General features: G+C 38.7%; 1 protein-coding gene across 1 annotated transcript; it reads right to left on the bottom strand.

Moving 5' to 3' along the window:
- Positions 1-6,058: 6,058 nt before the first annotated feature.
- Positions 6,059-12,552, bottom strand: LOC140082101 (teratocarcinoma-derived growth factor-like). The gene is made up of 6 exons (XM_072126308.1): positions 12,381-12,552; positions 11,021-11,073; positions 9,839-9,985; positions 8,691-8,805; positions 8,230-8,336; positions 6,059-7,187 (listed from the first exon to the last, which is right to left on the bottom strand). The coding sequence occupies exons 1-6, from the start codon at positions 12,392-12,394 to the stop codon at positions 7,081-7,083; spliced, it is 543 nt and encodes a 180-aa protein (XP_071982409.1). The 5' UTR covers positions 12,395-12,552; the 3' UTR covers positions 6,059-7,080.
- Positions 12,553-14,389: the final 1,837 nt, after the last annotated feature.

Genomic DNA, 14,389 nt, shown 5'->3' with positions numbered 1-14,389 from the left:
ATCTTTTTTAATGCCCGCCACACTTTATCCAGTTGAACCGCAATACTTATGTGTCTATACGACGCTTGTGCCAATTCACCACTCTCTAATAACGTGAAAATCGAATCTCTGTGTCCTACACTCAAATTAATTAGTTTATGGAATGCGCTACAATTCCGTCTAGTGATTAAAAATTTCAATTGAGCTGCAATATAATAGCCAAACATCCACGGGACTCCCAGTCCCCCTTGGTCTACCGTTCTGCACATGATGGAAAGTTTCAACCTTGCCCTTTTCCTATTCCAGATCAACTCGGAAAACAGGGAGTCTATTAATTTAAAAATCCTTTTGGGAACCCAGACTGGACAGGCCGCTAGGGGGTATAATAATTGTGGCAATAGAATCATTTTAAGCAATCCAACTCTATCGGCTCTTGAAAATGGCAATTTTAACCAATTGGAGATGGTGTGTCGCATTTTGTTTATGATTGGAATAATGTTCAGATCAATAAACCTGGAGGGGTCAGATGCAACCGTCACCCCCAAGTACTTAAATGCCCCATCCGAGTTTAAGACATCAACATGAATCCCAGGGTCAGAGAATTCCCCATCTAATGGTAATAAAACTGTCTTCTCCCAGTTAATTTTAAGTCCCGAAAAATGTCCAAATTTTGAGACCAGGCTAAAGATTCCCGCAAGCGTGTCATCCGATTTCCGTATAGTCATCAAAATATCGTCAGCGTAAAGGGAAATCTTGTCCCCCTCACCCCCGCTTCCCCACCCCCTAATCCATTCTGCTTGTCTTATCATTATAGCCAGTGGTTCTATATAAAGGGCAAAGAGAAGCGGGGAGAGGGGACACCCCTGCCGTGTACCGCGGGAGAGAGGGATAGGGCTCGAAAGATCACCATTAATACTAATCCTGGCCGATGGGGCACTATAAAGAGTGCAGATCCCCTTAACAATCCCCTCCCGAGGCCGAACCTTAAAAGTACTTTCCAGAGGAACGACCACTCCACCCTGTCGAAGGCCTTAACGGCATCTAACGACAGGATGGAGCAGTCCCCCCCTTCTCTGAGTTGTATATCAGTGAATAGCCTATGCAGGTTATAATCCGTTCCTCTTGCCGGAATGAACCCGTTTTGATCTGGATGTACCAGGTCTGTTATAACCCCTCTCAACCTGGAGGCCATAATTTTGGCCAATATTTTTATATCACAGTTGAGAAGAGAAATAGGTCTGTAGGCCCCCATATCCATGGGGTCTTTACCTTTTTTTAAAAAGAGTACTATGGAAGCTTCCCTCATAGAATTCGTAATGCGGCCCTCCTTAAGTATAACAGAAAAAACTTGAGTCAAAATGGGAGTCAGCACGGTACCCAATGATTTATAAAATGCAAATGGTAGGCCATCCAACCCTGGTGCAGAATCCATTGGGGCCTCCTCAATGGCTTGTCGGATTTCCTCCCCCGACGCCAGACCCCCCAACTCCCGCCCCCTATCCTCTGAGAGTCGGGGGAAGGGAATGGCGTCGAGGAAGTCATCCAGATCATCCCCCGAGGCGGTCAGCTCTGATTGATATATAGTGGAATAAAATTGCCTGAAGGCCTCCAATATATCCCCTTGTTCCCGAGTCACACTCCCCTGTTGGTTTTGGATGCAGAAAATTCCCTCCTTTGTACTGCCCCTGGAGATCCTGGCTGCTAATAGTTTCCCCGGTTTTCCCCCTTCTGAGAAGTTTTTTTGACCGGAAAAAAAGATTTTATGTTGTGCCTTCTTCTGGGCAAAAGTATTATAATCCGTCTGGGCTTTAAACAATGCGTCCCTATTCTGTAGCGATGGATCTACCGCCACCTGATCTTGCTTCGTTCCGACCTCCTTTCTCAATAAATCCTCCTGCCTCCTAAATTGTTTTTTGGCCCATGAAATATCATTGTAATACATCCCTCGTATAAATGCCTTCAGCGCGTCCCAGACCAATAATGGGTCACTACTGCCTCCATTTTGACGCCAAAATTCAGTTATTCGTGTCGACATTTTATCCGCATTGTCCAGGATTACTAACCAGTGGGGATTCAGGCGGAAGGGTTTACCCCGTCCGCCTTCAACCCTATCTGCTAAATCAACTAACAGATTAACCGGAGCGTGATCCGAGATCACTATTGATTCATATTTCATCTTCTTGATATAAACCAAGAATTTATCATTTGCCAGACCTAGATCAATCCTGGACAAGGTGGAATGTGTTCGACTAACGCAAGAATATGCTTTTTTATCCTGATATTTAACCCGCCAGACATCTCTAAGGTTCCATTCCTCACAAAAATCTTTCAGCCCTGTTCTCCTTCCCTCAGTTTGGGATCCCTTCATATTCAGCCTATCCTTTGAATTGTCTTGTTCTTTTTTAAATTTATTTGAAAAAAAAAAGGCAAAGCTTGTTATCCAAAAATCCACAGAAAGAAAGGTTGGAGCAGCACTCACCATAACAGGTCCAATGTTCTACTTTATTAGCAAACTGACATGAACAACTTAGTACATCACAGATGGAAGGGAGGACATACAGGTCATCACAAAAACAGCAACGACCGCTTTGTGTTATGCTTATTCCGGCTTTTGTGTACATGAATGTGTGTTCTGTCCTTGCAGTCCTTTCTTCATTACTGAAGGATTCAAACTTTATCATACTTCTTCTCCATTGCCTCGCGACTTTGAACTCTACTATTAATGTAGGTTATTGCTCCTATTGTATACATCTAAGCGCAACTGTATGGCTCCATTAAGTGATTTGTGTCAATTGTCAGCTCTGCAAAGGGAAACATTATTTTTTCTATTGTTTTTCAAAGTAATCAGATAAAAAAATCCCAAGAAGCTGTTATTTTCTCAAGGAAGTCTGCGTTAATATAAGACGACTCATACGATATGTGTGGGCGTAAAACAAAAAAGATGTATGGAAGGCGCACGTCTAAAGGAGAACATCTAATTGTTTCACTTGTGCAACATTCATGTTGGAATAAGAAAGATAAGTAAAAAAAAAAAGTAGCGAATCATCAAAGCCCTTTAGTAAATAGGACATCTTAATGTCCCTTCTACTGGCTTTTCAACTGCAGACCCTTTCTTATGTCTTTGTCTAGCAGTCTCATTAGTATGCTCCTCTCAACATTCAAGCCATATTTTCATCACTTTAATGAGCTTACTTTTTATGCTTTATGAAAACTGATCTGCCTCATGCTTTTACATAGTCTGCATTTTTTTTCCTTACTTCATCAGAATCCTGAAGACCATATCCCAGTAGCCATCGTTCTTCCAGTAGCCTTCTCGTAGTTTACTTGGAATATATTCATTGATTTACTAACACTGCAGAGAGACTAAAATGGAGAAAAAACAAATCTCCCTAGGCAGCCACCATATTGCTCAATATTTATTTTAATGCCAATGACATTTAAAAAACATGATTTTGCCCTTCAGGAATAATTCCAGACCAGTCCACAGATTAAGGCCTCATTCACACAACCGATTTAAATGTAAAAATTGCCAACACAAGTTTAAAAAACAGCCCCACTGACTTGTACAGGAAATACAGTCATTTCCCACAGCGCTGTGTAAAAAAAAATTTTTTTTGTGATACAGTCTCTCCATAGTAGAAAAAAAAAGGCCTGTGGTCTACCGGATACAGCTGGAGTGTCCAGTGGGTAGCTCAGGAGACCAGGTAACATGGGGGCCAGCCAACTACGTTTTTATGGATACAGCAAGTTTACAGTGGCATATGGGTTACATACAGGTTAAAAACAGACGTTTTTGTAGATAGAAAATGTCTGCAAAAATCGGGGCAGCCAGGGCCGGATTAAGGAAGGTGGCCCCCCCCCCCCCCATTGAATGTAGTTCAGCCAAGGTATCTCTGTATACTGCCTCCTATCAGTAACAATATACAGCCTCCTCAGCAATCACTATATAAAGCTCGCCCTGCAATCACTTTATACAGCCCAAGTAATCACTATATACAGCCCCCCAATAATTACAATAAATATATTCAGCCTCCAGTAATTGTCTACAGCCCCCCAGCAATAAATATATAAAGCCCTCAGTAATCATTATATACAGCCCCCCAGCAATAAATATATTCATCCCCCCAGTAATCATTGTATACAGCCTCCCTATAATCACTATTATACTGTGACAGCCTCTCATGAGAATGAACATATCATTGCATGTACAATACAAGACAAATAACAACATGGGCAATATGTTATGCATGCTGCCACCTAGTGGTCAAAGTTTTCAGTTTGATTGTTTGCTCTGCTGTATGTTTAATCTAGCTATCCCATGATGCACTGTTGCCCAATTTCTCCTCCTCTTTCAGTGGCATCACTTCCTGCTTCTTCATGCACTCCTCCATTCGCAACTGTTGCAGACATATTCATCTTCACTGTGCAGTAGCAATGGGGCCAATGTATTATCGTCTCTGTGCCTAAAAAATGCTGGGATCTTTTGTTTTTGGGGCGCAGAATTGTTGTGGATCATTTAAAATGAGTTTGCGCCAGATGTTTCCAACTATCCTGACTACTCCGTATTTTTTTGCCACAAGTGGGCGTGGCCTAACTTTTCCACATTATCCATCACATTGATGTGTACTTTGTCTGCATTTTTAGCGTACAATAGACCAGGAAAAAAAATAGTCAGAGAGCAAAATTAAGGCGCAGTCCATGCAAGCTTTAGGCTCATATCTCATTAATGTCAGCATTTTTATGGCGCACGACTAATTAGTTCCGTCTACCCATTATTTACTTACAGCCATGAGCCACTTTAATACAACTGGCTGTGCTTTCAGGAGGCTGATCTCCGATGCCGACAGTCGTGCTTGCGTCAGAATTAATAAATCCCCCCCCCAATGTGTTTTGACAGCATGACATGTAGTTTCTAAGGTAAAGTTATTAAACTAACCTAAGCACATCCATTGCATCCTTCATTCATGCAAATGGCAATGCCTTGGAATGAAAGTCAGTGAGCTCTACTATATTCCATTGAGTTTATACGGAGACTGCACTCACAAACTATGAGGGTCTTCTCCAACATAGCTCTGTGGCAGAATAACTATATACACCCTCCCATAATCACTATATATAGCACCACTATATACACCCCCACCCATAATAACTGTATACAGTCCTAGGTAAAATAATAAAATTGTACTCCGCTTCCTCCATTCCCCCGATGGGCGTGGACCTCATCTTCCCTCGCGGTATCCCTCTGAGGTGTACCAAGATCATGGTGCCCTGCTGGCAGCCGGCGTGTTGACGTCACATGGCTGGGTTCCACCATCTTGGCATTCCTCAGATCATCTATGGCGGAGCATGGAACTTATTGTTCCCTCCCTCTGCCATAGGTTAAAGTCGGGGCATGCCAGATGTGTGTTGGGTACAGCCTGGGGAGCCTGGACCCAAACACACTGTGGGCGATTCGGGTGGTCACACGACTGTCTTAAATCACCCACATTTGGTGGGTGCCCCTTTAAGGGCAAAGTGGTTGTGGCCCTTGCAACATACAGAAATATGATGCAGGGACTCCCGGTTATCACCCCAACTGCTGCACTAAAGGTTAACCAGGAAGCAGGGTGACCTTACTTCATATTTATGTATGATTCAAGGTGTCCCGTTCTGTGCAGCTTGTTCAGTCCTTGCACAGACCAACATATGGGTCCACTTCCACAAGCAGAACATGTTTGTGTGCAGCCGCCTTAAGAGATGTTATCCCCTTATCTGTACATGGGTGGAATGTGGTGAAGCATCTAATCACAGGGGTCTAACTGATGGGCCAAGTAGTTTGACTACAAATTGAGTGTTATTAATATGTCCCCCCCCCCCCAATCACTAGTACTTTTGGTATTTGATTGCGGGTCTGGGTTCTCAACAGAACTTTGCTTACAAAGCCATCCTAGAAGCACTAGAAGCATGCGCTCCTGTACTTTATTCTTTGTGACAAATTGTCTTCAACTGATCACTGGTGGCCATATAAAATAAGTGAATTTTTAGGCATAATCATTTTGTTAGATTCTGTCAATTAACACAGAAACCAGGACAACACACCTTTCATCGTTCTAATAAGTGCTTATTTATTTGTCTCATCAGGACAGTAGATGGTAATAGCATCTGATCTCCACACAAAGCGGGATGCATTTAAGAGAACGCAGGCTAACATAACAAAATAATAAGAAAATAAAAAGTTCTGCAATGTTTACATCATATACTACATTGTTCGGCTTTTAAATATGTTTACAATCTATCCATTTGTGGAAGAATGCCCGTTTTCTAGGACAGACAAATACATTAAAAACTGTGGAACCTTTAAATATAGAAAACATTAATATTTGCAAATGAGCTGTGACGCAATGTTTAGTAGTTGACGTTAAAAAGACATATTGGATGAATATTGAAAATCAATGTATTCGATGCTGATGGGTTGTAGCATTTTGTCATTTTACAAATGTTATATAAAATGAAACAAGATGTAAACACTGTAAATCCCAAAAGAGTTAAATGGAGAATTCAGAAAACATTCCTAAAAAACAAAAAACATCCATATCTTGCAGCTTCACGTCTCACCCAAGTGGTATTCACTGCATTGGTTGTATAACCTTGTTGAAACATCATTTAGAAGAAGGCATAGCTTGGTCTGGAATTTTACAGCTACTTGCAAAACTATTTGAGGAGTTGGACAGCCCTTTAATAGTAATTTAGTTCTGCCATTTCTTTACACGAGAAGAACATAACTGCCTGTGTTATAAGCAGGTTTCTTCTTTGTATTACATTTAGAAAGATTCACCTTGACACTTTGGGACTGTGATGTATCAACAGATTTCTCATCACTATTGATCTAGAGCCAGTTTCCAGGTACAAAAAGAAAAATAAAACCTCTACTGGTTGTCAAATTCTCATTTCCATATCCAAATTGATTTGTTTTCAGGAAGTCAAGGAAACTAATTATATTTGCATTGCAATTTTCAGATATTCATTTGAGTTCTTTGTAACTTCAAAGTCACCAAATCTCATTTGCAAATAAAAATCTTTAAAAAAGTGCAGGATACAGAAAACATATCCATCAAGCTTATCCTAAAATACTATACATAGCACAAATATCATCATTAATGTCCATCCAAATACAGTTGCAATGTGATGATGCATCATTGACCCTGAAGATCTCATGACAACTTCTTGTTCTAAAATAGGAAAAAAAAAAAAAGTCATTATTTAATTGCAAATAACCTATATCAATACAAGAGGCAAGTTACCAGCCTGACTTTACTTTATGCAAGTGACTCTGAAAATAATTAAAGAAAGCAACCACCAAAAACAAAGGCACACCCGTGTATTTGCGTGTGTATGAATAGTAGTCTACAGCCTTTGTTTTAAAAGCTGATTCCTGGATGTTTTTGCAAAAACACATTTAAACAAATGCAAATTTAGAGGAAGGAGCTTGGAGAAAAGAAAACTTTTGTTTACAGAAACTATAGTATCTGTATACCAACTTCTAGTGAGGGGATACAAGTTTATTTTAAAAAGCCCCCCCTGTTGTTGGCTTCATAGAATAGATTTTGCTATTACATCATACACACCAAGAAGGGCATTTATCAATTTTGACACAGTGTCCTTGTTTCTGGCACACATTATGTGCCATGTTAGATTGTGGTGTAGGACCATAAAGGGATAGAACCCTCTCCAGATTCATGAAGTTGAAACTTAATCCTGCTTTTTGCAGGTCCAGTTGTGCCAAAAAAATGTGTTGGGAAACTAGACACGCAAAAAAACTGGCACCCAAATTGTGCGCCCAAAAATTCCTGATTGTTGGAAAACCACCAATATTGTGGCGCTAACACTTTATGAAAGGGGGGGGGGCGAGCTCGTTTTCTGTTTAAAAGCAAATGCCCCTTTAATTGTGCAAACATCATGTAAAACAGTCTTATCTAGTCATATCAGTTGTATACAACGTAACCGGTTAGAAGCCATTACCTTGAGCAATATTTGAAATTTATCCTTCCTGACATAATGGAATCTTCTGCCACAAATGTTTGCACTTATTGCAAATTGGGCTTGTTATTGCTTAATGTTGAGACAGTTCTTAATCTTTTGTTTTGTATGCCCAATCATTAAATCACACTGAAAATTATAGTACACTGCGCCCAAATTAATAAATGTCCCCATTGTGTACACAACTAATACAAGGAACTTTTATGTAACAATGGCGAAATATTTTTTACTTACCACATTCTGGTGCAGGGAGCAGGCAGTGAAGTTCTCCAGAGAAACATCTACATAAGGAACAACCCTGGACTACCCACTCTCCATTCAGAATGCCACCAGGACAGTTCCTAAAAGGGATGAGAAAAAAAAAAGTTCCTTAATTAAAGTTTATTGGAAAACTCCTCTCCCCCCCATTGCATTAAACAGTTTCAGAGTATTAGGTTTTCATTTTTTAGAGAAGGCATTTCATTCATGCCTGCAAACATCTTGGTTCCGTCTCATACATAAATGATGAATGTTATAAATATCACCAAGGAGACCCCAAATCATATGAAAAGTAGAAATAAGATACATTTACTGGCAATTATAAACATTTGTAAAATCGAACCTTCATTTCAACAAAATCCCTGTAATATTAACCCCATTTCTGCCTCACCAGTCACATTTTTGGAGTGTTGCTCCAACACAACAGAGCTACTTACAGAGGCCACTTTTCATATTCACAATGACGTCCAGTGTACTGCTTAGGACAGATGCAAAAAGTTCCCAAGAAACAAGTTCCTCCATTATAACAACATTTCTTGTTTAATTTGTGACCTGATTAAAAAAATAAATAAATAAATAAAATATAAGAGCATTAAAAATCAAGGGTTAATGTTTCCAAACATACACAAGTTCTTCTTTTTATATACTTTTCTTCTGATTTACAGTACAACTAATAACATGCAAGAAAATGTATTTATATTTTAGGAATAGGGCAACCCTACAGCCTTGATTTATGCCTCAATAAAATCATATTCCACAGTCAGCACTTCCACCAAGATTTACTTCTCCCATAAATATTATAACTGCAATAAGACCCTAAATCAAGCACTTCACATATTTATCTTGTATAAATGTTGGCTCCTGACGAAATATCACACCTAAAAAAATCCATTGTGGTGGACAGAACATTATCATCTTTTTCTATTGGATTAGATAACATGGCAAGCTCGCTCAAGCACATAACTTAGAGGGGTGTATACAGCCGGGTATACAATATAGTAGGATTGCAATTACTTAAGGAGAAAGGTGCACACATACATGTGTATATCTATATAATATTTGATTATTTTCATAACAGCATTAACATGCTTAAAACATACTATTTTAGAATGTACACAGTAATACTACAGTGGCACATTTATTAAGGCTCAGTTTTCTGGTCTAAAAGCCCTTAAATAGGTGCAATTACCAGTGAGTATTTCCCCCTTATGCCACCTCCACACCAAATGGGAGTGGAGGGATGTGAAAGGGCTGGTGTGGGGCTTTCCTGGCCCATGCACTACTCATGGCCTGTGCCTGTTCATGCGCAGGCTATGGGGCAATTCTATAACATGCCGGACTAGTGTAGAAGTGCCCTGCAGGCACAGCGCAACTGCCTGCTAGGATTTGTCAGGAGGCCAGAGCTGGAGGCATGCGAATCTGATAAATGCACTTCTAACTTTGTCTGACAATACAGAGCAACAGTTGTATTACAATGGTAGTTCCATTAGAAATTAATTCTTAATGAGAGAATATTATTTGCATAACTGTTAGATACCAACATTGATCATGAAACCCATGAATTGTACTAGGCCACTGCACTTACTTTTAATGATGCCCTGAAAGGCTACTTTGTTGGCAGGTTTCCCTGGACTTGCAGATGTTGAGCTTCTCATAAGCTGGTTTATAGAATGGCTGATGTTTGAATGTGGGAAGTTCGCTTCATGGCAAAATAAGCCTTCACATGATTTGCCTATTAAAAAGAGGGAGAATATGGGATTAATGCAATATAATCATTGAATTGGTTTGTGTAGAAATAGGATTTATTCAACCAACAGTTTTTGCAAGGTTTTTTTATGACTCCAAAAAAATTTTTTTTAGAAGGGAACCATGTATCTTATTTGAAATATACATTAGCTGAAGGCTTCCAATGCCACATGAAAAATGTAGTCATTTAGGCACAAACAGGCCATGTTCACATTATTCTGATTTTCTTAACCCAATGTTGCTAGTAAACAATAACAATTACATACAAATAGCAGACAATAGTTAGGGTGTGTTTACATTGCAGGTCTCTGTCCACTATTTTGCATCAGTGTTTTTGGGAGAGAAAGTATAATTAAATCATTTGCATATCTTTTGTATCTTGGACCTTTTCCTAGATTTGGCTTAGAAATACAGATGCAAAATACTCTGTGTGAACACAGTATGGTGCATGAAAAAAAGTAATCTAAAAAAAAAAAATGTATAATTGGTGGTTAATTAAAAGGATCCTAGGAGGATCATCCATAAAACATATTTAGGATTTACCCTAGATCAGCATAAGTAAGCAAAATCAAGGAGTAAAACCTACAAAGAGAAAGAATGATGAAAAGATTTGTATTTCTTCCATAATTTTGGTTTACAGATAATAAAAATGGGCCCACGTGAAAGTGGCCTCATCTAGCATGTGAATGCATGATGGTAGAAACCTCACAATCAAGTTAAAAAAAAACAAAAAACTGCCTTGCTATTTTATCTGCATCATACAAGGATTATGAAATTGTATTATTATTCATACAACTGTAGAAATTTCTTACTGCAACTAAGACCTTAGAGTAGATTCATCAAAAGACTTGGAGAGCAAAACGGATGTAGTTGCTCACAACCACCAGTCAGAGCTCTGATTGGCTGCCCTGAGACACTTTTGATAAATCTATCCCCTTTTCTATCACTTTCGGGAAATCAATAGTGTCAACTTAAAGTAGCAACACAATATACATTACAGTATAATGAAGGATTTACTTACTGTAGACACTTGTGATAAAATACTCTGCCGACACAAGAATACTGAAAAGAAACCTGCAAAAATAAAAAGGTATTTTATTACTTTTGCTAGAAAATACATACATTCAAACAACTACTAAATGTACATATGTAGTCACATCCAAATATGTGGAACAATTCTTAACTGCATGCCAAGCCTGGATATAAATAAAGGCCAAAGATATCACCTGCACAAAGTTTAGTCTATAATGGGGGGGGGGGAGCATTTTACCTCTCTTTTTATCATTATTGTGGCAAAATTAGTGATTTTTCCATTAAGTTTGTTCAATGCAGCGGAGTTTTACACTGTTGGGCCGATTCATTTTAAATAAGTAAACTTAATAAATAGGTCACAGGTGGCGTAACAAAAAAAAAAAAAAAAAAAAATAATTGCACCCACACCAAAAAAAGAAAAAGCATACAAATCATAATTTATGTGCCCCGGAAAGTCTTACAACTTCAGTCCAAGTGTTGGGCAAATTTACCAAATTCTGTACAGCTAAATTCACACCACTCCGATTCCTATAAACGCTATGGAAGGGATTAATAGACACCTAAAACTGATGGTAAACCAAAGCCCTATAATGGCCAAAATAGTGCTGAAAATGTGTTATTTTCACCATTATAGATAATGTAATTAGCAATGGAAGCCATAAATGGTCCTGTGAACTGGCCCTAAACAGAATTCAACAGTTTAAGTTTACACCTGTGTTTGGTAGATTCTGTTATTAAAACAGTAGCCCTGTTTTTTTTTTTTTTTTGTTTTTTTACACAATTAATACCCAAAGCATAATGGATGATAACTCATGGTCAATTAAAGTCTAAGAACTGAACAAGTTACCATTACACTCTCCTAAATCCAAGAGGAACAGAAAGATTCAGGTGTGAATTGGGCCTTTAATGGTCATTTAAGTGGACACTCAGTCAGAGTTTGTCAGACCAAACTTTTCTATGTACAATGCCCCTTAGGATCCAGTCATGGGTTTAGTTATTAAAAGATAAAAAAAAAAACAGTCAAGACTGCAGTAGAACTGTGCTATGCATAAAGCTACCATATAACCAGTTCTACAATAACCTTTAATAATCCAAGCTACTCAGTGCATGATATAAAAAGATACCAGTGAAAAGCACATATCTAATAAGTAGTCTTTAGAAAAAAGGATGAGAGACTGGCTACAGTTTACATCCACTGGGATGAGATTTGATAAGTCTGTAGACTAGATCTGGCTGTAAGATAATTAAGTGTAATATACTCCTGACATTTCAGCCTGCTAGGCCTAAATCTATCAAATCCCCTATATGCCAACACAGACGCCACATTTTCCCATCTAAAGATTACTTACCTTATATATTGCATTTCTTCCAGCTTGGTTTAGTCACTTTATGATCAACTTGGTAAATGCAGGAAACAACCAGATACCTGACCAAGGCTGACACAGACTGACCTCCACCTTATGCAAACAGGTGAGTACTTAAGATGCAATGTGAAGCCACACCCCAAAGCGAAAGGCCTTTCCTTGAAATTAACATGTCTTTACCACTTCTTTCCTGTCTCCTTAACCATCCCTTGCTTTTATGCACAATGAAACTTCAACATTGAGCAATATGCTTCTAAATCACATCATTCTCTTGGACATTTGAAATTCCTATACTATAGTTATAATATTATAATATGGAAACTGTCCCAGCTTCATTATCTATGTCATACAATGGTCTGGAAATTGATGTTTAATATTTTGTATTTACAGTGAATATACAAAACAAAAAAATAAAATGCCACGTACATATGATATCTGTCACATAAAATGTTGGCTATGTATTTCACCCTATATAAAATATTGGGAGCATCTGTAACATGCGGTGGATTTAAATATGTGTGCAGATTTTACAATTATTGTTATGGGGTTTGCTTTGCAATTCCCTAAACACAAATATGACCTAAAGTTTACTTGAAATGCTTTTTGCAACTTTAGTGCTTATTCACAAAGGCATGCTGTTTATGATGCATTTTGTAAACGCAAATGTTAACAGCAATGTAATTAGGCAAAGCACCTTTCCTCAGCTGTTGTAATGTGTTTCAAACACAATAAAAACGCAACCAAAACGTCATGTGTGAACATGGCCATAGGTCGGTGACACACGTGGCGTTTTTGTCATGTTTCTCATGCGTTTTCAAACACGTTTTTATGCATGCATTTTTCAAATGTTTGCTTGCGTTTTTTCATGTAGCTGTGTCTCTTGGAATTTGTAAAAATGCAATGATCTTTTCCCTGCATGTAATCATATCATACGCAACCTCTTTGAAAAATGCAATGGAAATGCACCTCATCAGTTAAACTCTTAGCGCTCTGCGTCGATTGTTCCTATGGCAGCCCTGAGGTCAGATAAGGAATCTATCTGCCTCAAAGCGTGTTGATTTTAAATTTAGAAAATGGCAAATTTTCCAAAAATTCATAATTTCTTCTTTTTTTGGTAAATAAACTCAAATAGAAGAACTCAAAAGAATACAAAAAATGAGTCTTAAGCTATAAGCTGGTTATGTCCTTAAGAATTTAAAATAGATGGAATACACACAAATGTGATCAGATTTTTGTTAGTGTGGACTTTTATTCTATCAAAATAGAACAGGCTGTAAAATTTAATAGACATTAAATAATTTTCATCTTTGTTTGGGACACTTCTAGCTATGGCTCAAAGTGGTTTTCTCACGGGCAGCTTTCAATCTCTGATGCAAATGGTTCTGTTTGACTGGAAGTGTTGATGCCACATTAATTGATCACATGATAACTCAGCCAATCCCTGGCCCCTGTGTTCCTTTGCTGTTCATTCAGATTCTAACCAAAAAGATTGGCTTAGCAGTCATGTACGTAATAAGGTGACATCAGCAATTATTTCCACTATTCTCCATGTTGTCTATAAGTCTATCGATCAAAGGAGGGCAGTCCTCAATAGTGTTGCAGGGTCCGTATTTTTGGCGCACAGTAATTTACATTGGGATGTTAATTGTGACACAATGGGGCACATTTACTTACCCGGTCCTGCGCGATCTGGAATGTCCTCCGTAATGCACATCTGCCGCAATTCAAGAAGGTCGTGCACCCGATTTTCTGCTTGTGCCGCTTCCCCGATCAGGTCCGCCGGAGTTCACCATCTTCCTCCCGGTGTATGTAAGTGCATCGGATGCGACACAAATTTAAATGTTAAATCCCACGCTTAGACCGATGACCCGCCCCTGATTTCTATTGCATGAAAGCCGGTGCCGATGTGGCAAAATCCGATTGTGTATGAAAAGTCGGGAAACCCAACGAAAATGCGACTGCAGGACCCTTAGTAAATAAACCACAATGGGTTA

Source organism: Engystomops pustulosus, chromosome 1, assembly GCF_040894005.1.
Source record: "Engystomops pustulosus chromosome 1, aEngPut4.maternal, whole genome shotgun sequence".
Lineage (NCBI taxonomy): Eukaryota > Metazoa > Chordata > Amphibia > Anura > Leptodactylidae > Engystomops > Engystomops pustulosus.
This window is presented reverse-complemented; position numbering and strand designations above follow the sequence as displayed.

Excerpts from the sequence above, each read along its gene's own strand:
- LOC140082101 (XM_072126308.1), bottom strand. Across the intron at positions 8,806-9,838 it reads CTTTCAGGGCATCATTAAAA|GTCACAAATTAAACAAGAAA; the intron begins GTAAGTGCAGTG and ends TTTTTTAATCAG. Across the intron at positions 7,188-8,229 it reads GCTCCCTGCACCAGAATGTG|AACAAGAAGTTGTCATGAGA; the intron begins GTAAGTAAAAAA and ends TTCCTATTTTAG.